This window comes from Prunus persica, chromosome G8 (assembly GCF_000346465.2).
Source record: "Prunus persica cultivar Lovell chromosome G8, Prunus_persica_NCBIv2, whole genome shotgun sequence".
NCBI classification, from domain to species: domain Eukaryota; kingdom Viridiplantae; phylum Streptophyta; class Magnoliopsida; order Rosales; family Rosaceae; genus Prunus; species Prunus persica.
The window spans coordinates 18,622,005-18,646,529 of record NC_034016.1 but is presented as its reverse complement, the minus strand read 5'-3'; the positions used below and the strand labels follow the sequence as shown (position 1 = coordinate 18,646,529).

General features: G+C 38.0%; 6 protein-coding genes across 6 annotated transcripts; 4 read left to right on the top strand and 2 right to left on the bottom strand.

Moving 5' to 3' along the window:
- On the top strand, positions 363 to 2,614 carry LOC18768827 (cytochrome b561 and DOMON domain-containing protein At3g25290). The gene is made up of 3 exons (XM_007199856.2): positions 363 to 1,179; positions 1,428 to 1,682; positions 2,038 to 2,614. The coding sequence occupies exons 1-3, from the start codon at positions 550 to 552 to the stop codon at positions 2,326 to 2,328; spliced, it is 1,176 nt and encodes a 391-aa protein (XP_007199918.1). The 5' UTR covers positions 363 to 549; the 3' UTR covers positions 2,329 to 2,614.
- Positions 6,190 to 11,807, top strand: LOC18766684. The gene is made up of 14 exons (XM_007199634.2): positions 6,190 to 6,642; positions 6,730 to 6,839; positions 6,936 to 6,998; positions 7,091 to 7,283; positions 7,378 to 7,482; positions 7,578 to 7,711; positions 7,849 to 8,416; positions 8,595 to 8,660; positions 8,834 to 8,910; positions 9,536 to 9,817; positions 9,907 to 10,243; positions 10,338 to 10,490; positions 10,585 to 11,100; positions 11,287 to 11,807. The coding sequence occupies exons 1-14, from the start codon at positions 6,337 to 6,339 to the stop codon at positions 11,473 to 11,475; spliced, it is 3,099 nt and encodes a 1,032-aa protein (XP_007199696.2). The 5' UTR covers positions 6,190 to 6,336; the 3' UTR covers positions 11,476 to 11,807.
- On the bottom strand, positions 12,744 to 15,538 carry LOC18768437 (ras-related protein RABA5b). The gene is made up of 2 exons (XM_007200396.2): positions 14,911 to 15,538; positions 12,744 to 13,446 (listed from the first exon to the last, which is right to left on the bottom strand). The coding sequence occupies exons 1-2, from the start codon at positions 15,239 to 15,241 to the stop codon at positions 13,127 to 13,129; spliced, it is 651 nt and encodes a 216-aa protein (XP_007200458.1). The 5' UTR covers positions 15,242 to 15,538; the 3' UTR covers positions 12,744 to 13,126.
- On the top strand, positions 17,156 to 18,192 carry LOC18767875 (cysteine-rich repeat secretory protein 55). Its single transcript, XM_020570074.1, is given in 2 exon segments — positions 17,156 to 17,664; positions 17,666 to 18,192. Coding segments are annotated over 2 exon segments (789 nt in total). The 5' UTR covers positions 17,156 to 17,260; the 3' UTR covers positions 18,051 to 18,192.
- LOC18768613 (asparagine--tRNA ligase, cytoplasmic 2) lies at positions 18,716 to 22,174 on the bottom strand. Its single transcript, XM_007200689.2, has 8 exons — positions 21,281 to 22,174; positions 20,906 to 21,142; positions 20,158 to 20,751; positions 19,762 to 19,947; positions 19,602 to 19,666; positions 19,357 to 19,486; positions 19,174 to 19,232; positions 18,716 to 19,077 (listed from the first exon to the last, which is right to left on the bottom strand). The coding sequence occupies exons 1-8, from the start codon at positions 21,695 to 21,697 to the stop codon at positions 18,894 to 18,896; spliced, it is 1,872 nt and encodes a 623-aa protein (XP_007200751.1). The 5' UTR covers positions 21,698 to 22,174; the 3' UTR covers positions 18,716 to 18,893.
- Positions 23,034 to 24,185, top strand: LOC109950601 (EPIDERMAL PATTERNING FACTOR-like protein 9). Its single transcript, XM_020570075.1, has 3 exons — positions 23,034 to 23,289; positions 23,657 to 23,742; positions 23,826 to 24,185. The coding sequence occupies exons 1-3, from the start codon at positions 23,214 to 23,216 to the stop codon at positions 24,000 to 24,002; spliced, it is 339 nt and encodes a 112-aa protein (XP_020425664.1). The 5' UTR covers positions 23,034 to 23,213; the 3' UTR covers positions 24,003 to 24,185.

The window sequence follows — 24,525 nt, the reverse complement described above, 5'->3', positions numbered from 1 at the left end:
TCTCATCCCAGTCACATCTGGTAGGCCAAAAATCACTTTGGTTGGCATATAATTCCAAAATCTACAATTATAATCAGCCAGATTCTTTAGTAATAATAAATCCAACCGTGCAAAAATGGATAGGAAATTTGCAATTTTTCATTTTTGGGATTTTTTTATTTTCCCCAAATTTACTCCATTATCTATAAATAAAAAAATCTCCATAGTTAAAAATGCACGTTGCATGAAAGTGGACATGTTTACGGAATTTAAGCGAAGATTAAGTGAACATAATCCATTAATTTTTGTTGCTGATCTGTTTTTTATTTTGTATTAATCGTGTTTTCGTTCTCTCATGCAATCTCCATTCCTTTATTATTTAACGCGTCCATCACATGGTTTCTAAAATCCATTGAGTAGATCCACCCGCAAGCGATAATTACCCTTTGCTTCTCTCGCTGTCTCACTTCTCTCTTTATAAATTCCGCCAAAAATTAGTGGGAAGCCTTTGTTCTTCATCATCAGCATCAACTACTTAGCAGTTACTCATCTTCTTCTCCGTATTCATCCATGGCTTCTTCTTCTTCTTCTCCTCCTTCTCTGGCATTTCTGGGGCTAACGCTCGCTCTGGTTTTGTTAATCTCACCCGCGCATTCACTCACCTGCACCACCCAAACCTTCACCAACAACAAGCTCTACTCAAACTGCGTAGACCTCCCCACGCTCAAATCCTACCTCCACTGGACCTACGACTCGTCCAACTCCACTCTCTCAATCGCCTTCGTCGCGACTCCAGCCAAATCCGACGGCTGGATCGCGTGGGCCATCAATCCGACGAGCACCGGCATGAAGGGGGCCCAGACCCTGCTCACCTACAAGAAATCCGACGGCTCCATGGATGTCAAGACCTTCAACATCAGCTCCTACAACAATATCGTCGAGTCGAAGCTCGCTTTCGATGTCTGGGACACCAGCGCCGAGTCATCCGGCGGCGTTTTTAGGCTCTTTGCGAAGTTGAAGGTGGAGGAGATGGAGAGCGTGAACCAGGTTTGGCAAGTGGGGCCCTCTGTTTCAAATGGGTTTCCGGCGAAACATGATTTCAACACAGACAATCTCCAAGCCAAGGGGAGCCTGAGCTTGACCGGAGGCACCACAACCCCCACAACCACCACCGGAGACTCCAAGTTGAAGAAGAGGAATGTGAGTTAATTTAAATCCCTCTGAATTTCCATTTTCAAAAGTTGGGAAAATTAGAAGGAAAAGATAGTTGCTTTGCTTCGTTAGTGGCTTAAAGGTTAAGACTTTGAGTAAAGGGGAAGTGGGTATTCGTGAAAATTTGGTTTAAATTTTGTGCAAATAGTGGAAAACAGAACTGGATTTGAGATGGGTTTTGATCAAATTTGATAAGGTTTATTTCTTTTTTAATTGTGTTTGTGGGTTTGTTTCAGATTCATGGAATTTTGAATGCTGTGAGTTGGGGGTTGCTGTTTCCGATTGGGATCATCATAGCAAGGTACTTGAGGACGTTTCAGTCTGCGGATCCAGCATGGTTTTATCTTCATATATTCTGCCAGGTATCTGGTTATGCCATTGGGGTCGCCGGCTGGGCTACCGGAATTAAGCTCGGAAGTGAGTCCGAAGGGGTTGTATACTCTGCTCACCGGAAAATCGGAATCACCCTGTTCTCCCTTGCAACTGTCCAGGTAAATTCCCATCCAATTTTACCTACAGTAACTTCAAGAAATAATTTGATCCAAAAGTAACAAACTTTGATGTGCCTAAATGTTTTTTTGTTTTTTGTTTTTTTTGGGTGCTGTGTGATAAAGGGTAACTGGCAGTTTTTAATTATATACAGTACATAAACTAAGAATTAACATCCGAATTTAGCACATCTGTTGTTTGATGCCATCTTGATTCAATTTCGTATGAATCAGTCCATATTTGCAGTTACTGAAGGCATCATTGTCGAATCGAACCGAGGCTGAATATTTTTCCGTGGTATTTAATTTTGGATTGTTTTGTTCTAATGGGAATCTTCTTCTCTGGATGATCTTGCAGATTTTTGCATTGTTCTTGAGACCGAAGAAGGAGCACAAGTACCGGTTCTACTGGAACATCTACCACCACACCCTCGGATACGCCATTCTCATCCTCAGCATTCTGAATGTGTTCAAGGGCCTGGACATACTAAATCCTGCCAAGCATTGGAGATCCACTTACATAATTGTGATTATTGCCTTGGGTGCAATTGCCTTGTTATTGGAAGCAATTACTTGGGTTGTGGTCTTGAAGAGGAGGTCAACCAAGTCCACCAAGCCATATGATGGTTTCAACAATGGACAAGGCTGAGAAGCCTCTTAACATATTAAGATCGAACCCAACTGCAGCAGATCTCCTCCCATGGCAGATACCGATTTTTGTAATATTCTTGTGATCTCACTGGTTTGAGATTCCGAGGTTTATCTATATCACCAGCCCTCTCATTTTTCTTCTCTTGCTTGTATAATGGTTTTGATTTGTTTTCAGGGTTCTTGTTTAGTATATATACATACAGAGTGTTAAATTCCCCAGTTTGTTTAATTTATTACCTTCTCCTGGGTATTGAAACCAGAAAATCATTCATCGTTTATCTTAACAATTTGTGCTTGTGTGTTACGGTCATACTGAAAAATTTCTTGCAGGATCCGACCCAGCCTCGAACACTATGATAAAGACTTCCATAATGTGACATGCTTATTATGCTTATATGACTAATCACTCTAGTGCTTGCTAATTGTATTTAATCTGATCTGATAAGGGAAACAAAACCATCAGGAACACAGACATGATTTAAATTGTCAATTTGTTAGTAGGAAGTTTCTCAGGCTTGTCGAGAAACTATAGATGTGTGACTAGCTGATTAGCAAGATTTAATTTCTCCATATAATAATTAGTATCTCCGTGGATAAGGTCATCAGTGACACTTTGGCCTCAAGCATTATTTACCACAGCAACATTCAATTTAGAATCAATTATCAACTTGACTTTATTTAGGAGGGTCCCCCCACACCCCATGGATTGCTACTAGTCCCCACTGCTCTCATCACACTTCATTATTAATCATATGCTTTAATTTGTTCTCTAATGCAGAGCTGTTGTGTATGTCCCATGTGATGCATGGATTCTCTCTCTCCCTTATTACTTGGGAAGGAGATGCCCTAGCTAGCTTTTGCAGGGACAGTTGGCTTCTCACTAACAAAACATTATTATGATAATTCAATTTAAAACGGGCTTAAAAAAATAGGTTTCAAGAGTGTTTAGAGGAAGGTTCTTAGGCGCTTTAGCAAGGTTTTTACAGATTTGAACCGGTTTAAATGGGATAAATAACTTTTAAACTTACACATGCAACCCTTCATTGTAGATGTGAGTTAGACCAGTTGGTCAATGGAGTGTGCTTGCTCATTGATAATTGGCCAAGGCAATATACATGCCCCTTCACACGAGTTCAATCTCTTTTTCCGTACATTAAAGTTGATTTAGAATATTGATTTGTAAAAATAAAATAAAAAAACTTAACCCTCCATCACCCTCATTGAAAGAATAAGTAAAAGAAAAGAAAAGAAGGACCATTGTTGTTGTGGGTTCTAGATGGGCAGTTAACATTGAATTGAGGATCCACAAGCAAGGGTGAAAGGTAGGTGTGATTTATCTTAGAAAGCGCGGCGTGGAACTGTGGTTGATAAAGCAACGGTGACGCGAAAGTGCTTTTGCCCTGCTTTTTTCAAAAGCAACGTTTGATGATGACCAATGACCCACACGTAAAACGACGACTTCTCTCTCAACCTTTACAATGAGTCAATGAGCAGGTGCACACGAAAACGATCTTATGAAAATTCCCTAATAATAAAAAAATAAAATAAAATAAAATAAAGCTGAGTTTACTTAGACTGTAATTGAGTACACATACAGTTAAGTGGAGCATGTGAGTAAATTTAATTTGTGGAGCTCGTTTTTCGCTTTCATTCAGATTCTTCCATAGTTTTCTAGTTTCATTCAGATCCTTCATTTATTCGGACTGACAACGACCTAATATTCTAATCTGGCAAATTAAATAATCAATACTAATTTTGCATGGGGCATGTCATAGTGATGCAATGATGATTATATAAAAGAAATAATAAACCTTGTTCAGAGAAAAATATATAAATTAAGATCTCAGTATAAATTACTAATTATAATTAACAAAGTCTTGAATTAGAGTGTAATTCATGTCAGGTAAATGGTGACTTTTCGTCCATGCAGTTTGACGAATTTTATACTTTTATCTTTGTAGTCTCAATTATGACAATTTGGCCTATGTAATTTTTTGGTTAATTTCTTAATAGAATAGACACGTGTCTTTTATGTGAAAGGGTATTTTAGATGTGTTTTTGAATTGCGATAATATCAAATTATAAGAGTTAAATTGACAAAATTAAAACTACAAGACCAAAATAAAAAAACCGACAAACTATAAAGACCAAAAGTAACATTTTCCCTTAATGTTAATTAGGGTTTATGTAAATATAACATTGGTTGATTGAAGAGACGAGTCTCCCCTAGTGGTGAAAATCACTTGTGGATAAAAATGGTCCCTTTGCAAATTGCTTGGTGGGGCTTCTATCTTAGATATTACGACTTCTGGGTGTGTTTGTGCCACTCAATGATGTGCAATGTCATGAGTGTATATATATCTCTTTGAATTTGAGCCCATACATACCACAAAGACAAAGCTAGCGCATGCAATGATGTCAAACTCAATTCCCCCAACTTCCAAAAAAAACTTGGTGTCACCACCTTTCTTTTTGTTTCTTTTCTATATAGTCGGTGACTCACATAGAGAAAAATTGACATATACGCCAGCATAAATAAGTTCGTTTGAAACCCATAAAATAAAAGCTCTTACATAAACTATTAGGAGGAATTGTAATTAATATAGTAAACAAAGTAGCTAAGAGGTACAAAAAGAGGAAAAGAAAAAAGGGTTTCTATTTGAGCAATGGAGGGGGGGGGGCCGAAAGAACTAGTTGGTTGGTGCCATATTTATGTGATGAGAACAACTTAAATGGGGACCAACATGCAATGCGAGAAGATTAAATGACATGTCTTGTTCAATTAAAATATATCGCGTATTATAAAATTTTAATTATAAATTAAAATTATTACACGTGCTAGATTTTAACTAGACAGTGCTTGCCGCTCAACATGCTATACTAGGTATGGAAGTTCCTACTCGAAAATTTCTAGTATTTACATTAGCTCGTCCATTATCGACCACATTTCGATCACATATTAATTAATTTCCGGTATTTTTGTTAAAAGTTGTCAAACATTTCAGCCAACTTTTGGAAGCAACATTACCGAAAGAGCAGCCCATTCAATTTGGGTTATAGGATTTGAAATTTTCTAGGTCCACCGACACCGAAAGAGCAGGCCATTAAATCCAGCCCGGTTAAATTGCGTGGGCTATGGCTTACCTACCTACTTATCCAAAACTCAACCGAAATATTAATTATATCTAAACGAAGGTTTGCAAGAAAAGGAAAGTATATTAAGATAAATTTTCCATGAAAAAAATTAACTAAACATTTGCTAATTTCGCTTCTTCCATTTCAGAGATACAAATGGTGGTTTGCTAATCAATGTATTTTATGAGTTTAACTGGTTTACTATAAAGATTGTTTTGGAAACTCTTGCTCGTTTTGGAAATATTAATTTAAAAAATCAGAAAACTTTGTGATAAAATTTTCCCAAAGTTATAAATATAGCTCACAACATTTTATTAGGAGAATGGGCAACAACAGGGTGATTATAGAATAGTACGGTTACCTGATACATTTTGTACACGTGTTATAATATAAGTGACTATTTATTAATATTATTCTCTAAAAATATGAAAAATAAATCATATCGTCTACCCATATTATAAAATGTATACAAAATATACTATATGAACGTAGTATTCTATGATTTCTAACAACAACAATACTTGACTAGGCGAATGTGCTAATATTGTGAAAAACAACACTTGTTTAGGAGAATGTGTGCTAATCTTGTGAAAAGAGTAATCTAAAGATTAAAGAATAAAACATATTTAATTTTTAAACTTTCCTTTATTCGAAAGAGAGACCACTTTATGAAATAATGAAAAATAGAAATTAAAAAGAAAAGAAGAAAATATAAAATTGTACGTGTCGGATTCCATAGCATATGCCTTTACAGACCGGACACGATTCTCTCCCATACTCTATTTTCCCAAATCTCCGTTTAAATTTTTTGAGTGATAAAAATAAAATAAAATAATAATAGAAGAAACCGCCTCGTGATCTTCGTCGTTTTATGACGAACGAGCAAAAGAGCGCGATTAGCAAAGCGCAAATGGAGACGATACAGAGCCGAGTGGAGGCATGGATCAAGGAGCAGAGAGCCAAGCTCCTGAAGGTGTCGTGGGGCCCACTGCAGTGGAGGATGAAGTGGCCGTGGGTCGGCGGCGACGGCTACCGGGAACATCGCCGGAGGATCCACCAGGAGTACGAGCGCCGCCGCAAGCAGCTCCACGATCTCTGCGGCGCCGTCAAGGCCGACTCCGTCTCCGACCTCCAGGACATCCTCTGCTGCATGGTCCTCTCCGAGTGCGTTTACAAGGTCAGTGAAACAAGCTCTCTATCTCTCTCTCGTATTTGATCGAACATGTTGTGTGCAATGTTAATGTGTGTTGGATGCTTCGTGTAGAGACCTGCTTCGGACTTGGTTCGCGCTGTGAACAAGTTTAAGGCCGACTTCGGAGGACAAATTGTATCTCTCGAGCGTGTTCAGCCTTCTTCGGATCACGTTCCTCACAGGTGTTTGATTTTTTTGTTTGTTTGTTTGGGGTGTTTGATTCGAAAGTTTGTGTTCTGGGTTTGAATTGTTAGCTGTTTTGCGTTTTGGTGTTGCAGTTATTTATTGGCGGAAGCAGGTGATACGTTGTTTGCTTCCTTCATTGGTACGAAGCAGTACAAGTAAGAGAGCCATTTGAATTCGATGCAATTCAATCAGCATTGTTATCTTTGATTATTGTGAGTTCATTTATTTGTTTTTGAATATCATGAAGGGATGTGATGACCGATGCGAATATATTTCAAGGTGCTATATTTCATGAGGATGCCGTGGAGGTTACTAATGGGACCGAAAATAATAAATCAAATCGACCTCAAAATGGAAATGGAAATGTGGAGAATTTGTGGAACCCTCTTGAATCGAAATCGAAGCAAGTGAATGATAAAGCTAAACCGGCTGCTCATCGGGTATGATTGCAGTCCCAAGCACAAATGCATGTGCTCTTGTGTGCGCGCCCAAATGATTATCTAACATGCTATCCTTTCAAATTTTTATATTTAGGGGTTCTTGGCTCGTGCCAAAGGTATACCTGCTTTGGAATTGTACAGGCTTGCTCAAAAGAAAAAACGCAACCTTGTGTTATGCGGTCACTCACTTGGTGGAGCAGTAAGTTTGATTAGCTTCTTTGCTTGAGTGTCAGCGGTTGCTTTACTTGTTATTGATTATAATTTCATAGAGTCTACGTGCTTTTGCCAATGTAGGTGGCAGTACTAGCTACCCTTGCTATTTTAAGAGTGGTTGCTGCTTCTTCTTCTTCACTAAAGGAGAATGAAAATGTTAAAGTCAAATGCATAACATTTTCCCAGCCCCCTGTTGGGAATGCAGCTTTAAGAGAGTAGGTTTCTGGTCCTTTTTTCAACTGACTTTCTGTGGTCTTTCATAGTTAGTGAAGATTATTATTATTATTATTATTATTTTCCTTTTATCTTATTTAAACATAACTAAAGTCATATTTCTTTTAATCTCTTATAGTTATGTTAATAGAGAGGGGTGGCAGCATTACTTCAAGAGTTACTGCATTCCAGAAGATCTGGTGCCTCGCATCTTGTCTCCTGCTTATTTTCACCATTATAATGCACAACCTCCTTTAGTGCCCGCTGAAACTGAAAGTACTAGCATATCCATGTTAAAAAGTGAGGAAGCAGTAGGAAAACGTAAAGAGAATGAGGGGGAACAATTGGTTCTTGGTTTGGGACCTGTACAGACTTCTATCTGGAGACTTTCAAGGCTTGTTCCCTTAGAGGGCGTAAGAAGACAATTTAATAAATTTAGAGGAAAGAAAGTTAATTCTGTTGAGACATCTTCTCTGTCAGATTCTGTTGCAACAACTGTAGTAGATGATGACATTGTTGAAGCACAGTCTCTTGAAATCCAAGAGGGTTCTGATGGTATATCTCTTAAGCCTATCTCTGAAACTGATAAAGAGCCACCATATGTGTCACCAAATGAGAAGTCAGCTAAAACAAGCACTGCTAAAAATGGGGATGGCAGGACATGGCGTAGAGTGCCTTATTTACCTTCATATGTACCATTTGGGGAGGTATTGCAATACAAACTGGTTACCCTTTTGAATGATTTTTGAGCTTAGGGGCATGCATGAGAGGTTGGAAACTAGTCCAAACTTTACAATGCCTGATGGTTCTGTATGCTTATCATCAGGCTAATCGTTAAGTTCTTTATAGTTGCGAGCTCATCAGAAACTTTTTATTTTGTGCCAGCTTTATCTCTTGGAAAATTCATCAGTGAAGTCACTATCAGATGCAGAGTACTCAAAGTTGACATCGGTATGAGCTTCCTTTGCATGACCATCCCTTTTTTTGTTTTTTGAACTTTTATATTTTCTCCCGCATAAAGTTTTGGCTTTTAACAGTTTTTCTTGCTCAGCAGTAGTTATAAGTTGTAGTGGTGTCTGGAATTTCTCATTTTATTTGCTTTCTTTTGGCAAAGACATTTTCAGGTCGGATCTGTGATTGCGGAACTAAGGGAACGATTTCGATCGCATTCAATGAAGTCATATAGGTTTCGGTTCCAGAGGTAATAAATGAGATACATCCAAGAGTTTTTCTCTTTAATGCGCTAATCCCATTTTGAGTTGTGCTTCTGCAATATCCTTTCTTCCCAAATTGGTGTTACGTTGGTCTGAAGGACTTAGGTTGCATATTTCCGACCCATGATCAAGTCTTCAATAATGGTATAGATCTATCCAGGAATGAGACAAGCTGTTGTGGACTCTGCTCAGTGCATTTTGTTTGAAATCACTTCTCGCGGACTTCCTACCTGGGAATTCACTGTTATTATGAATAGAAATTGGTGCTTTCACATCTAGGCAGTCTCCATTACACTATCCTTGAGATAATATACTTTTTAAAATCTTCATAGTTTCTTGATGTGCCTGCTGAAAATAACGCCCTCAGAGATTGAGTTTTACCGGATCCTGCATCATGCCTTTAGATTAGCCATAACTTGATTCACATGATACCCAAATTTTGCAATCTTGGGCCATTATGGTTATTGAGAAGATACGCCCAGAACTTGTAATTTCTCCAAGTATGCTTTGAAAAATGAAAATGTTATCTCATGTACTTCATTCGCGCATTATTATCATGCAATTTTAAGTACTGTAAGTTTCTTACCTTATCTAACCTTGTTTCCTCTGCAGAATCTATGACCTGTGCATGAGAGATGATACCTCACCTTTTTCAGGCATAGAGCAACTGCAGCAGTTTCCGCATCTGCAGCAATGGCTTGGCCTTGCAGTTGCAGGAACTGTGGAGCTTGGGCATATTGTCGAGTCTCCAGTTATTCGGACTGCTACTTCAGTTGCTCCTCTTGGATGGAATGGCATACCTGGTGAGAAGAATGGAGATCCACTAAAAGTTGATATCACTGGTTTTGGATTGCATCTTTGTACACTTGTTCATGCCCAAGTGAATGGCAACTGGTACTGTTCTTTGTAACAATCTTCACGGATGTCTCTGCTCGCTGTGCATTCAATTCTTTTTATTAATGTGATTCCATATCTTCATTTAGGTGTTCAACAGCAGTAGAATCCTTTCCTGCTACCCCAACTTACTCTTCAAATTATGGAGAGAAGGTGGACCTACAAAAAATGCGAGTCTTAGTTGGAGCTCCGTTGAAACAACCACCAAAGCAACAGATGGTAGCAGATTCATTTATGCATGTGTTTCCTATTGATTCCAACACAGCTAATCTTAATAGGGAGCACACTTCAGGACCATCTCCTGAGGAAAAGTCCATCCGTCCTGAAGGATTAAGTGAATTTTTCATATTTTGTACCAGTGATTTTACCACCGTCTCAAAAGAGGTTCATGTGAGAACTCGTAGGGTGCGGTTACTTGGACTTGAGGTATTTATGTTTTAATTCTAGCTTGAAAACTTTCTTTATATATATTGTTTGCCATCTAGTGTGTAGCGACTCACATGATATATTTCCCATGTAGGGTGCTGGCAAGACTTCACTTTTTAAGGCTATATTATCCCAAGGCAGAATAACCAATATTTCCAATATTGAGAATCTGCTTCCAGAAACTGATGTCCAAGAAGGTATTTCTCGTGGTTTATGCTTCTGTGATTCAGCAGGGGTAAATTTGCAGGTATTTCCTCCTTGTTAAGGAATGTCCATATTGGCATGGAATATCTTATTCTTTCTCATGGTTTAAAGTCGTATATCTGGAATTCATATTACAGGAGCTGAATATGGAGGCCACTCGTTTCAGAGATGAACTATGGGCAGGAATTCGTGATCTTAATCGAAAGACAGACTTGATTGTTCTTGTTCATAACCTGTCTCATAGAATACCACGCTCTAACAACTCAAATGGATCCCCGCCAAAGCCAGCCCTTTCACTTCTACTGGATGAAGCTAAATCTCTGGGAATTCCTTGGGTTCTTGCCGTAACAAACAAATTTTCTGTCAGTGCTCATCAGCAAAAAGAAGCAATTGGTGCTGTTATCCAGTCATACCAAGCATCTCCGAGAACCACTTGCGTTATCAATTCCTGTCCATATGTCATGCCCAGTGCTGGTGCAAGGACTGGAGATGCTGATGAGAGGATGAGTGCTCAAAAGCTTATTTATGCTCCCATAAATCTTGTTAGGAGGCCTTTCCAGAAGAAAGAAATCATTCTCCCAGTGGAGGGTGTCAACTCTCTTCGTCAAGTAGTCCATCATGCGCTACAAACCCATGAAGAAGCCGCCTTTCAGGTAAACAAACGTCTCATCATCCTTATGTCACAGTGGCTGATGAAGGATAGTATTATCTTTTTGTTCTAAGTCTTTCATTCCTTACTGCTCTCTAGATTTATTGGCTACTGTTTCACTTCCATATTATAAGTTGTGGTCTCCAGTTATATCATTTCATTGTTGATGTGCTTTATTTGCATTTTTAAGGAACTTGCTAGAGATCGGCTTTTGGTGGAAATGGCACGAGAGCATGCAATGGCTATGGATGCAAGCCGCGATTCTCAAGCTAAGGCAAATTCACTTACATCTGCAGCTGTGGGTGCTTCCCTTGGAGCTGGCCTTGGGCTTGTCTTGGCTGTTGTCATGGGTGCAGCATCTGCCTTGAGGAAGCCTTAGAGAGCTCACTTCTGATATCTTCAACATTATCAGTGGTTGGGTATAGCATCTGCGTTGTTTCAAGTTACTGGTAGCGGATTACAGGCCATTTTTTCATTCTTGTTCTGTTAAATTTTCTTTTTTAGGCAAGAAAAATAGGTCTTCTTGTAGATGGGAAATGTTCCTGAATGCTTTATTTTCTTAGCTTGTTTTATTTTTTCTTATGTATAGATAAATTTTCTGGAACAGATATTTGGTTCATGTAACATTATTGTACAACTCCAATAGTCTTCTTGAAAGGGAAAAAAAATTATAATGCTTCAGATGATATATAACTATATATATGCTTTTGCTGATAATGATCATGCCAATTGGCCTCCAATGAATTTTTAAGGGTTAATCTCAATTTTGTACCTTAAATTCTCACCCAGAGCATTCACAATGGGCTTCCTAAACCACCTCCTTAGACAAATTTTAAGGAAGAATTGTAAAAATGCAACTCCATGCTCCCTATCCACCGCCTAAAATAGGGAGTCCTCTAGGAGCTCCTAAATCTGAGAGGAGAGAGAATTCTTAGTAGCTTCTTATAATTTAATGCTGTTTTATTTAATGAGTATTTCAAACTTTTAATTAATGCTAACTATTTTTTGTTTTATTTTTTAATAGTGATGGACTAATCAAAAAAGAGTTATAACATTTATGACTCTCCAAATTAGATAGTATGGTTGGAGTTGAAATTTTTTAGAGAGCTCCTAAAATAGCTTCTTATATTTTTTGCTAAATTTTAGCTAAGAAATAGAGAGCATCATTGTGAATGCTCTTAAGGCATTTTTGCTCATGAACTCTCAATTTTAACAATAATGCACCCCAAACTTCTCAATTTTTTGCAATTTGATTCTAACATTAACTTCACCATCAAAATTTTCATTAATTGCCTATGTGACATGTTTGGGTCCCAACTATTCACTTCTTTTGATGTTCGTTGAAGGGTATTTTCGGACAATTGGTGTCTTCCCGTCCAAACTTGCAAAAAATGTATCGTAGGTTTTTAACAACAGTACTTGCAGAAGACATCAATGACCCGAAAATACCCTTCAACTAAGATCTAAAGAAGCGAATAAGTAGGACCCAAGCTTGCCACATAGGCAATTAACAAAAATCTTAATTGTGAAATTAACGCCGAAACCAAATTATAAAAAATTAAAAAGATTAGGGTACTTGATTGTTAAAATTAAGAGTACAGGGACAAACATGCCTTAAGGATAAGAGTTTGGGGTACTAGACTGAAATGAACCCAATTTATAAAAAGTAATATACATCTCAAACATGCTTAAATTCCAATCCAACATAAAGAACTCAAATTGTTCAAAAATCAGATTTTGGAAGAAACATGTGGGTGTTTCCCATTCTCGTATGTTTACCTGCTCCTTCATCACTGAAACCTATTGTTGAATTTACTCCCAGGACTCACAACACAATAAGAACTTCAAATTAAATCAAAAAAATAGTCTTATTGATGGCTAATCCCCAAAGACAGATTTGTGAATGACAAGCTCAGACATCAATAACCCTAGCAACCACCCTAAAGATAACCAGGATAGAAATATTTGTTTAGGGCTGGGGAGAAAGAACAGTCTAAATAGAAATGTGAAACTTGAGTAATAGAGAGAGATCATCCAGCACAACACGAGAGATTCATCCGACTTTTCCTTGAGTCTGCCCCATTTTTCACCAGGTTTACTCGATTGACAGATAACTCGGCCTTGTAGGAATCGGAATTTAGGACTTTCCTGCTGACATTGCTGTAAATCTCCCGGATAACCATCTCGAAAGCCGTTTGAACGTTGGTAGCATTCAGTGCAGAAGTCTCCATGAAGAATAGGCCTTCTTCTTCTGCAAGGCTTTTGCCATCTTCCACGCTCACATCCCTGATATCCTCCAAATCACACTTATTTCCTACCAACATCCTTGCTACTGTTGTTTCGCAATGAGCTGCATAATCATTCAATTAAGCATTAACTACCTGACCCTTAATAGATTGGAGATATGAACATAAATTCTTCTTATCAATTCCAGGGATGGTAACTAGATGATAAAAATCAGCATAATAAAAAATAAAATAAAAAAGCTGAGCAACCACAAATCATAATGAAACTACAAAGATTACCATGTTGACATAAACCTTATATATTCAGTACTACGGCTCGTCACCTATCACTCAGAACTTTGTTGTGCCTTTGTTCCATTGACATTTAGTAAAGAGAAGAACACCTAAGCTAATGTAATGCAATAATAAAAGAGAGTGTATGCCTTCCCTGGTGATTGCGTATGTCAACAGTAACATGAGCATGTTTTCATCAAGAGTTAACCTATTTCCTAGCATGCTTGTGAAATTACCAATTAATGGGTTTTCCAAACTCAACGGACTTGCGTAAGAAGTATTACCAACCCAAAAAGTTTAAACAAATAAATGCAAACCAAGGGGTAGATACAACATGCTTTCTAAGCAGTTGTATAAATTAAGTATTAGCCACTTAATTAATACAAGTTCATCTATTATGTGCACACACAAAAATGCTACGAATTTGTATTTGTTGGATGGAATATTCTAGGCAAGCCTATCAAACACTAGAAAAGGAAATTATTTCATCCTTTTACATAAAAAGACATCACCCTGATGGTTCTAAGGTATGTTTAAGTTCTAACATTTATGAAAAGATGACAACTAGTTTGGAAACAGTTGCCTTTCAATATGAATAAACAAACTCCATGTTAGGCAGCCCACAAATCATAAAACCCTGAATTAGTACTTCAACGCTTTACCTAACCTCATAAATGTTCAACCAAAAAAGCATCCAAATTTTAGTCCCTAAGAAGATCAATATAAAACACATTCCCTCTTGACATTGGCACTAATATCAGCCACAAAAGTAGTAGCTGTTCCTCATTTGGGATTTTATGCACCCAGTTATTACAAGTTGTAACCAATGACCATTATCACCACCTATTGGGCACCCACATTAATCACCCATAAGAACCATCCATGAACACCACCAACATGAAGTCTGGCTTTATTCTCAGCAAAGCTGTATCCGGGGAAGCACATGTCCCCAACAAATTAGAAGCCTTTCTGTTCCCATTTATACAAAAGAAGTAAACAAGCAACACACAGACAACAAATTGTCGTTTCTTTATTTAATTGCATCATGTACAATCAGAACCAGAGCAACTGTGAAAAAAAGTTAGTGGACATGTAACAAACCAAATAAAGCATCCACAAATTCGCAAACCAAAGACAAACATAGCTAAAAAGAATCGCTCTGTTACTGAAAATTGCATATCATCCAATCCAAAACCCACAAACATCTCTTCGTTTTCCCCACATTTTCTCACCAACTAAACATAAAACGAGAAAGAAAAAACCAATCTTAACAAAAGGGGCAATCAAAAACTTACTGGTAAGCTCATCGAGCCAGCGCTTGACACTCTCAAAGGTGGTCTTCCTACTGATATCATAGACAATAAGAGCACCAACAGCGCCTCTATAGTAAGCAGAGGTCACAGCCCTGAAGCGTTCTTGACCAGCAGTGTCCCAGATCTGGGCCTTCACCATTTTTCCATCGATTTCCAATTCCTGGGTCAGAAACTCAACCCCAATTGTGGCCTTGTTGTTGGGGTCGAACTCGTTTCGAGCGAACCGCGAAAGCAGGTTCGACTTGCCCACTGCCGAGTCTCCTATCAGCACCACCTTGAACAAGTACTCTTCTCCTCCTACCTCTTCCTCCATTGGCCCGCTCTCTCTCTCTCTCTCTCTCTCTCTCTCTGAGTCTTCGAGACTCTGAATTGCTTGGCCTTCTTATGATAAGGAGAGGTTTTGTGTGTCTGTATGTGAGAAAGTGGAACTTCGGGTTAGTTTTATAGCGCAGGAAATTAGCTTTGGACAAAGCTGCGTAATTGGCGGGTTAATAAAATTTGGGTGATTTTTTTTATTTTTTCGGTTCTCTTTTATGGGTTTTGGGCTGGGCCTCAAACTCACTGAGTTGAGTGGGTTGTGGGCAACTCAGTGGTGAGTGAAAATATTTTATGCGACCGTCACATAAGAACGTAGTGTTATTTATTCAAATACGATATGAAACCTAATATAAATGGACTGTAACATTACGTGACGCTCTGTTAATCACCCAATAACTTTTCTTCAATGCCGGTGTTTGTTTGAGTTAAAAGTGGCTTTTATTGGCATGCGGATACAGGTTGCCTTTTTATCTATTGATATTGAAAGTCAAGACAGCTAGTTGTGGAGAATATTTAGCATGTCTCTTGGTTTAATGGTAACGTATATGATCATCATGTGGATCATTTTGATGAAAAAAGAACACAATTGCATTAGAAGGAAAAAAAAAATCATGAACAAAAAATAGAAAGAAAATGGTGTCTCAAACATTATCCTAGCTGCACTTGACCATCACTGTCAAATTTACGTAATTATATATTGTTTCAAGAAAGTATGCTTTACGATGCTTAGAAAGGGGTATTGAGGTGCATCCCAAGGACAAATCTTACATAATCATTTCATTTTATTTCTTTAGATCAATCTATCAAATAGTGATACTATAATATATGTGATTGAAAAACTTAAAAAGTGATTTTTTTGGGTCATGAAAACATTTTATGCATTTTCACTTGGTTTCTTAGTAAGGATTTCGACGTATTTATAATAAAAACGCTTATAAGCAGAATGTGTGATTGGGAAAATACATTTCTTGTTGAGCATCGAATTAGGAATTTAAATAAACAAAAAATAAAGATACACATACGATCTCAGAAATGGAAGTAAGGGCCAGTTTGGCATTGCTGTGTTGTAAAAATAATCACTGTAAGATTTGCTGTGAGATAAATCAACTGTGAGAGAAAGCAGTTTGGCGTTTGGTAAACTTTTTGTTAAACGTGTTGTTGGTACTAATTTCCGGCATAATCAGAAATTGATTGCCGCATAAACATTAAAACCAGCGTCTCTTTGAAAATAATTTCTGCATAATCAAAAAATAAAAGCACCTCATTAGCTGCTTTCACTTATAGCTTTCTCTCACAGCAATTTTTAATAGTAAGTGATTTTCTCATAGTTTACCAAACGGGTTGGGTTTCCCAAATTTTTTTAAAAATCACTTATCACCTCAAATAAATAATACCAAACGGGCACTAAATGGAAAAATAATATGGAACTTTCTTTCCCTTGATATATCATTTATTTTTGTCTATATACCTTTCTGGCAGTTCACAAGTAGAATCTTTCCAAGGAGAGAAGACCCATAAAGCAATTGAGAAGTCAATAATCAGTAATACAAGCCCAAAAAGTTGACCATGAAATGATCAGACATTTCTTCCCGCAGACCCGTGCTTCAGTTTAATGGAGACACTTTCGTTTCTTATGATTTCCCAAAAGCAATTACATTATAGCATGTTTAAGCTTTTTGTAAAAGTGATTTTCTAGTGCATTGGGCAACTAATCTAATACAATCAGATGTTTGTCAGTGCAGTGTAATCTTTCTGTCTGCTTGCTCCTATTTCTGTGTAGTGGGTATTGAGTGTAACAAAATAGGAACCAAGAAAAAATCATGTCTCCTTCTAGAAGCAATGCTTCTTTTTTCTTTTTGGTGGTGGAATGTAGTGCAAAACCAACAAAGTCAAAATGGTCTGCAATGCAATGGTTTCTTCATCCACATCCACCACTTGACTGCTTGGTGGCTAATAAAAACAGCCTCTCAAAATGAATCTTTCATCTCATGTAATGCAAGTAAGCTGAGCCACAATGAAGATTATTAACTTGGCATACCATATTCTTCTCTTGCTAGTTCTGATCTTCTTCTCTTGTTGCAGTGCAGAATCTCAAGACCCTTTGGGAGATTTCTGCAACGAAGATAGTACTAAAATAAGTAATGCTAGCCAAATATCAGCAAATATTGATACTTTATTGGCTCAATTGGTGCCCAAAACTGCTTCACTTGGTTTTTTTGCTACTTCCTATGGCAAAGGCCAAGACCGAGTCTTTGGCCTGGCTCAATGCAGAGGGGATGTTGTGGGCAGCAAAGACTGCTCTAGTTGCATCCAAGACGCTGCAAAGCAAATCCGCAAGCGCTGTCCAGACCAGGCAGATGCTCGAATTTGGTACGACTATTGCTTCTTGAGGTACAACAACAAGAGCTTCATTGGGAGGTATATTGTACGGGAATGTCGATAATGTGACCGATCCCGAGAGCTTCAACAAAGAACTAGGAGCTCTGGTGGACAAGATTGAGGAACAAGCTGTTGTGCCAAAGAATGGAGGACTTGGGAAAGGTGAGACCAAGCTGTCACCATTTTTGACACTATATGCTTTGGTGCAGTGCACAAGGGACTTGTCTCAGCTAGACTGTTCTCAGTGCTTGGCCATTGCAGTGGGAAATTTCGGAACCTTTTGTGACAACCGCAAGGGTTGTAGAGTTCTATATAGCAGCTGTTATGTCAGATATGAGCTCTATCCATTTTTCTTCCCTCTTGATTCAAACAATACCCTGCCTGTGGCTGATAATACTTTAATGGCTGTAGTTTATGATCCATAGATTATGTATTCATATATAGTATATGCTGGTTCAAAATAAGCCACAGCCAAAATAAGACAATCCAAAGGAAGATGCGGCACAACAAATTCCATTAACATGTATGTATGATGTATGTGTGTTTTCTATGATAAAATTACAGCTTTGATAAGTATGCATCTTGTATCTTTTGATAATTATGATTTCATTTGACTTTGCTAAAAAGAGATGCAATTATAGAGATGGGTTTACTTGTGATTGGAAAACCAATCTAAGAATAATTGGTTGTGAGGTCATTTTCATCTCATTGCAGTGGGATCTCAGCCTCTCACTGATGGGACCAATTGCCCCTTTAAGACGAGAAAAACTTAGTTGCAACGGGAATAACATTATTTTGCTATCGCCGACCAATAATACTATGCATCGTGGAATTGCTGTCACACATGTCACAACGTTATTAGTCGGAGATGGCAAAATAGTGTTGTCCCAGTTTCATAGAAGTCTTTCTCCTTAAAACACAACCATTTGTTCAATTTTGCTTCAAAGCCAATGGAATGCCATGTTCTGGTGGAAATGGGTTTAATGTGGGGCAAAGCGCAAGAAATTGTGTAAAGTTGGAATTATAATGATGGGTCAATTTTATAATGGTTGACATCAACATCCGCTAAAGATTTTATAGACTAATATTCAAAGACAGTTCCAATTGCCCTGCCAAACTTCAAAGAAGGAGTGCAGAAATTTTGTAAGGCTGCCATTCTGATTATAAATTTCCTTATTCATTTACATGTATTTATATGTTTGTACTCAATGTATATCTACGGTTTTGTCACCCTTTGAGTCATTTACATGTTTGCACTTAGAGTTTGGCTAGTAGTCGGCTTTGCCATAGCTTCTGGGGAAGGGGATAACATCTCTTACATCAGTCAGGCCAGTGGAAAAGAGAACCATAAGATCAAACTCAAGACTGAATCCAGAGTGCTTAACAGTTCCATGCCGGCGAAGATCCAAGTACCATTCGTACTGCTCTCTTGCTAAGCCTAATTCCTTAACCCTGCAAACAAGAAACAGCAAATATGAGATTTATGTTTCCATGTTCACAAGAAAAGTAAGAACAGCCTTTTGGCCATGAGACTATGAATGCTAAGACCTTGTAGTTAGAATAGTGATGCGCTCCTCATTTTGGCTGCCAGAAATCAACTTTCCAGCCTGCAAACAAAAATGTCTTTCAGCTTGAAAACCAATTTAAAATATATGTGGGATTTACAGGGATGGAGAAGTTCTGGTACAAGGGTCTTTCATGATTTCTTTTGAAAAGCAAGTATGAACTTACCTTCGGTACAACGATATCAAATGCTGCAACTGTCTTTCCATCATCATTCAGCCTTACATAAAATGGCTTGGCTTCTTTTGGATAATTGTATATGATTACAGGCTTCTTGAAGATCTCATCAGCCAAATAACTGCGATGCATGAAAAAATAGTTAGGAACCGCCACAACAGCCGGAGCTGATGTCCTTACCACATAACTGTGATATTGGCCTATTTAGATCATTATCACAATGTTTATATGCATACCTCAGATCTGCTTCTGTTAATGCAGCACCCCACTCTATTTTTGTATCAATTTTCTTCTCTGTAACCTGTCAGATTAAGATCAACAGAACTTCATAAATAATATTTGTGGAAAAAGAAACAATTGTCAGAATTACATCAAGGACCATTTTATGCAATCAACCTTCTTTATAGCATCTAATGCTTCAGTGTAGGAAATTCTTTCAAAGGAACTTGAAATCACCGAATGAAGACGATCAGCTCTGGTTTTGTCGATTCGTTGAGAAACAAATTTCATATCTTCAGGACAGTTTTCTAATACCCATTTGCAGAGGAACTTGAGAAAGTCATCTGCACAATTGATTGCATCCTGGAAGCTCCATAGGATATGGTCAGGTTTGATTAAAAGTATGTAACTCACAGGATCACATCAAACTATAGGAATCAAAGATAACAATTCAAAATGACAGATGATCTTCAAGAAATTTGTTTGCTTATAATCTGTATTAGACCAAAATTCAATCATGCCAAAAGCATTAGCTTATACCTCTAATTGTCTTGACCAAAAAAAAAAAATTACCTCTAATTGTGAAAATGCCAATTCAACTTCAAACATCCACATCTCTGCAGCATGTTTCGGGGACTCCTCTTTATCTGCTTGAAATCTGGGACCAAAGGAGTAAACATTTCCAAGGGCACAAGCATAGCTCTCCAGATGCATTCGACCAGAACAGGTTAGATAAGTTGGGCTGGAGAAGAAATCCTCAGAAGATTTAACATTGTCAACCTTTTGAGAAGTTTTTGGTTTTGTTTTTTCTCTTGCTTCCAACTGTGATGCTAATTCATTTGCTTTCCTTAAATCCTGCACTGCAGCATCCAATGCTTCCTTATTGCTATCAGTCCTCTTGAGTTCCTCTACCAAGTTACTTTTCTCCTTCACAGCAGCCTTAATAACATCTAGACTAACACCTTCAAGTTCAGCAATGGCCTTATGATGAGGCTCCTCCTTTTCACCTGCTTTGCCAAAAAGACTAGTAACCTGGAACTTTTCACTGAATCCTTTACAGTCTGTGGTCGTTAGAATCGGTACTTGCACACTAAGGAAACCATGGTTTTGACAAAATGTGTGAGCTGCAAAATCCAGCGCATTGCGGATTCGCATAACAGATGCCACCTAAATAAAGCAGAACATGTGTTAGACCCGAAAGACTTAAGCTACAAATCAACAATGTATACCAACGGAATATGTCAAACACTTACCTTCCACAACAGATCATAGTTAGAAAATTTAAACAAAGACAACCAAATAACAAAGAGATACAAATTACCGTGGTTGTTCGAGCTCGAATGTGGCAAAAATCCCTTAACTTATCCAACGGCACACGTTTTTTCGCTAATGAATACTTGCTGTAATCTACTGTTCCAATATGATGTACTGTATCCACTCTCAGCTCGATAACATTTGTGCCATGTACCAAAGACTGCTGGAGCAAACCTTCCACTATGATACAAGTTCCAGTATGCAAGAGCTGGCTTGGTGGAGCTAGTGAGGATTCAACAACCACCTGAGAGAGACATTCAAAATGTGCCACATTAAATTCACTATTGCCAATACAATTTCGTTATATATATATATATATATTGGGAGAATCCCCCAGAATAAGATTTATATACATATCAAATTTATTATTATTCACATTTACCTGAAGAGTTGCAACACAAGAACCATCACTGACTTTCAAGAAGACAGTGGAAGGAGGAGGGGGCTTATGAACCGCAGCCTCCAGCTTTTCGCCAAGAGGGTAATGGCCGCCGCTTCCTCCCAAGATCTTCACAATTGCTCTTAAAAATGGTATCCGAGACTGAAGAATTTCGGTACAGCTGACATCTGATCTGGGTTCAGGTTCATTCGGCCTATGATCACCAACTATAAGGGGCACAGGCTCTTTCCTGACCTCCTTGGAGGACTTCACCCACCCTCCAACCACAACTCTCTCACCAGCCAATTCTAGGCCACCATCCCTTCTCTCCAATATGGTTTTCAAGAGAACCCGGTTCGAGTACTTGAAAGTGGTCAATCGGGTTGAGACAGTAGCTGCCATTGCTTGTTCAGATTCCATTTTCAGAGAAAGAAAGATTGAGAGCTAAAAGAATGAAATGGTTAATGGGTTGCAGAGCTGAAATGAGATTAGAATGGTGAAGATGGGATTTGGACATGGTTGTTGGAGGTGATATAAGAGAAGAGGTTGGATGCTTTGCTTGGGAGGGTCATGAGTCTGAGGTTTTGAGTTTAGGAGAGGTTGGCATGAAGGAAAGGGATTGTCCCTCAGATTTGACTTGTGCAGGTTTTTTTAGATTGCAGAGAGAGGCAGAGAGGTAGAGAGGTGTGGGAGGCAAGGTATGGTATTCTTCAAAGTTGGGCATTCGCGGGAATTCCCAAACTTTGCTATAACCGACTTTAACCGTTTTCCAAATTTTTGATCACTTGTTAAAAGGAAACCTTAGTTGAAAGGAACATTTGTTTAGTAATTTGCTTAAGACAACCAAAGATTGTATCTACGTCCTAAATAATTGAATGTCTAATTTTCAAAACTTACACGATATAGATTAGTAACCGTCGTTTACCATGCAATGTTGATGTAGCGAACGTTGAAGAATATACAGAGTCCCACGTCAGAAACTTAAGAAAATAGAAAGTCTCATATAATGAATGGCTCCACACCTAATAACATCGAGGTCTTTTTGTATAAAATCTCAAATGGTTAAGTTAGGGACTATATTGATGTTGCTAATAGTGGGCCAAGAGTCCTTCCCTTTAAAATCTTACCTGAAAGTAAATCTTACATACATCAACAATGACCAATGTCAACTGCTGACAACATTTCTCTAATGGACAGTATGGTTGCCTCGTGCCAACGCAAATCTCGAAGTATACATAATAGGACTTCTGCCAGCACACCAAAGGGAAAAAGAAAGAAAAAAAAAGCCTGGTGAAGATGCTGCTTCCAAAATGTACAATCTATGCTAGTGGGGAAAAAGTTTACACGAGAAGCAAATCTAGAAACACCATTTCCCAAGTCTGAAACTTTTGGTTTCAAAATTGGTTCTTTGAGAATTGCACATTCAGTCAACATGTTTTATTTTACTTTCTTGTTGGGAAAATTCTGGTTCCTTCTGTGCCTTGGGGTCCAATAAAAAAAAGAAAGAAAAAAGAGACCTGGTAAATTCTAGTATGTGTAAACCACATGATTGGTATTAGAGTCCAGAGACTATACAGTGGGGTAAGATTTTTGCCACCACGCTTCTAAAGACAAACAAATGATTTGCCAACTTTAAATCCCCCTTTTACCCTTGAAAATATAATGTTTGATTATCATAATTTATGGTCATCTTGGTCATTCTTCAAAAGATTCCCTTATATAGGGACCAAATCTTAGGTGTGTCTCCTCTGAGTCTCTTCGTCAGTGCTACAGCCTATCTCTTGTAGTAGCTGAGTAGCTTAGCTGCTTTGCAAAACCTCTCCCTCTCCTTCCTTCCTCTCTCTCTTATCCTTCTAATATATTGACCACAAATATTTCATCTCTCCAATTCAAAGTTATTCCAAAACCAAAGGAAAAAAGAGAGAGAGAAGAAGAAATGGCCAAATCTACAACAAGACCTAAATTACTCTTACTATTCTTCACATTAATCTTTGCAGCATATGTTTTACAAGGTTAACCATTACTAGCTCTTTCCTTCTTACCCTTTTCTTTCTTTAAATCTTCCACATCTACACACACACATTTCTTCTTAGCTCTAATCTTTCATTACATGCACTTTTTTTCACCAAATTTTGCTGTCTTTTGAAAAGTGTATATATGTTGCATATTTCTCTCTCTCACACTGTTGGGTATTTTCCAAATTTGTTTGGATTCAAATGGGAGCCAATTGTCCAAAATTTTCTTCCCTTCTCTTTTCTTTTCTTTTCTTTTCTCCCAACCACCAAATCACCAAGCATTGATAGAGCATTATGTATGCCAACTTGCCAAGTTTGTTTTGAAAATGGCAACATTTTGATTCTATGTTAATTTTTGCTGCAGGATCCAGAACCCAAGTAGCAGCACTTCCACACCAGCAAAGGGTCTATGATTCTTCTCCACCACAAGAAGAACAACTACTTAAGCAGGTGAAGAATTTATTGACAAGCATATGCAAATTAACATTTTTCTACAATTCTGCTGATAATTGCTTATCATTTTGAGGGTATAGAGCAGGAAGGAAACCATGAACTACGCAAGGAGATTGATGATTGGATCCACAGCACCAACATGCACTTTTAATGAGTGCAGAGGGTGCAAGTTCAAGTGCAGAGCAGAGCAAGTGCCAGTGGAGGGAAACGACCCAATTAATAGTGCCTACCACTACAGATGTGTGTGCCATAGGTAAAAAAAAAAAAAAAAAAAAAATCTGATAGAGATGATTTCATCATCATCACATTGTGAGTTTGAGAGTCCCATTTTTGCTGGTATGGCCAGAATTAAGTTAGTGGGGGGAGTAGAGTGTTTAATTTGGATGTTGTTGTGTATGCTCTGAATTTCAATGATGAAAAGGCTCATGAATTTTTGTTAACCTTCTTCCTTCATCCTCCTCTTGTTTTTTTTTTTTTTTGGGTAGCATTGTATATCTGTTTCTCTTTGTGTTAAGCTGCCATACTCAGAACTCTTAAGTACTACTCAAGCAACGACCCAAAAATATCCATGAAGAGACAAGGAATATAGTTGTTCATTTCTTTCTATTTTCTAGTTCATGTTTTGTTTGTATTTCCCATATGTTGATGCTACATGGTAAATCGCCATTTTATATATCAGTAAATCCTCCAACTTTATATTCTCCCCCACTATGGAATTCTAAGCAAAAGAATCTTAGCTTCACGAGTTTTTAACTTTAATGGTAGAGCACTTATCTTATC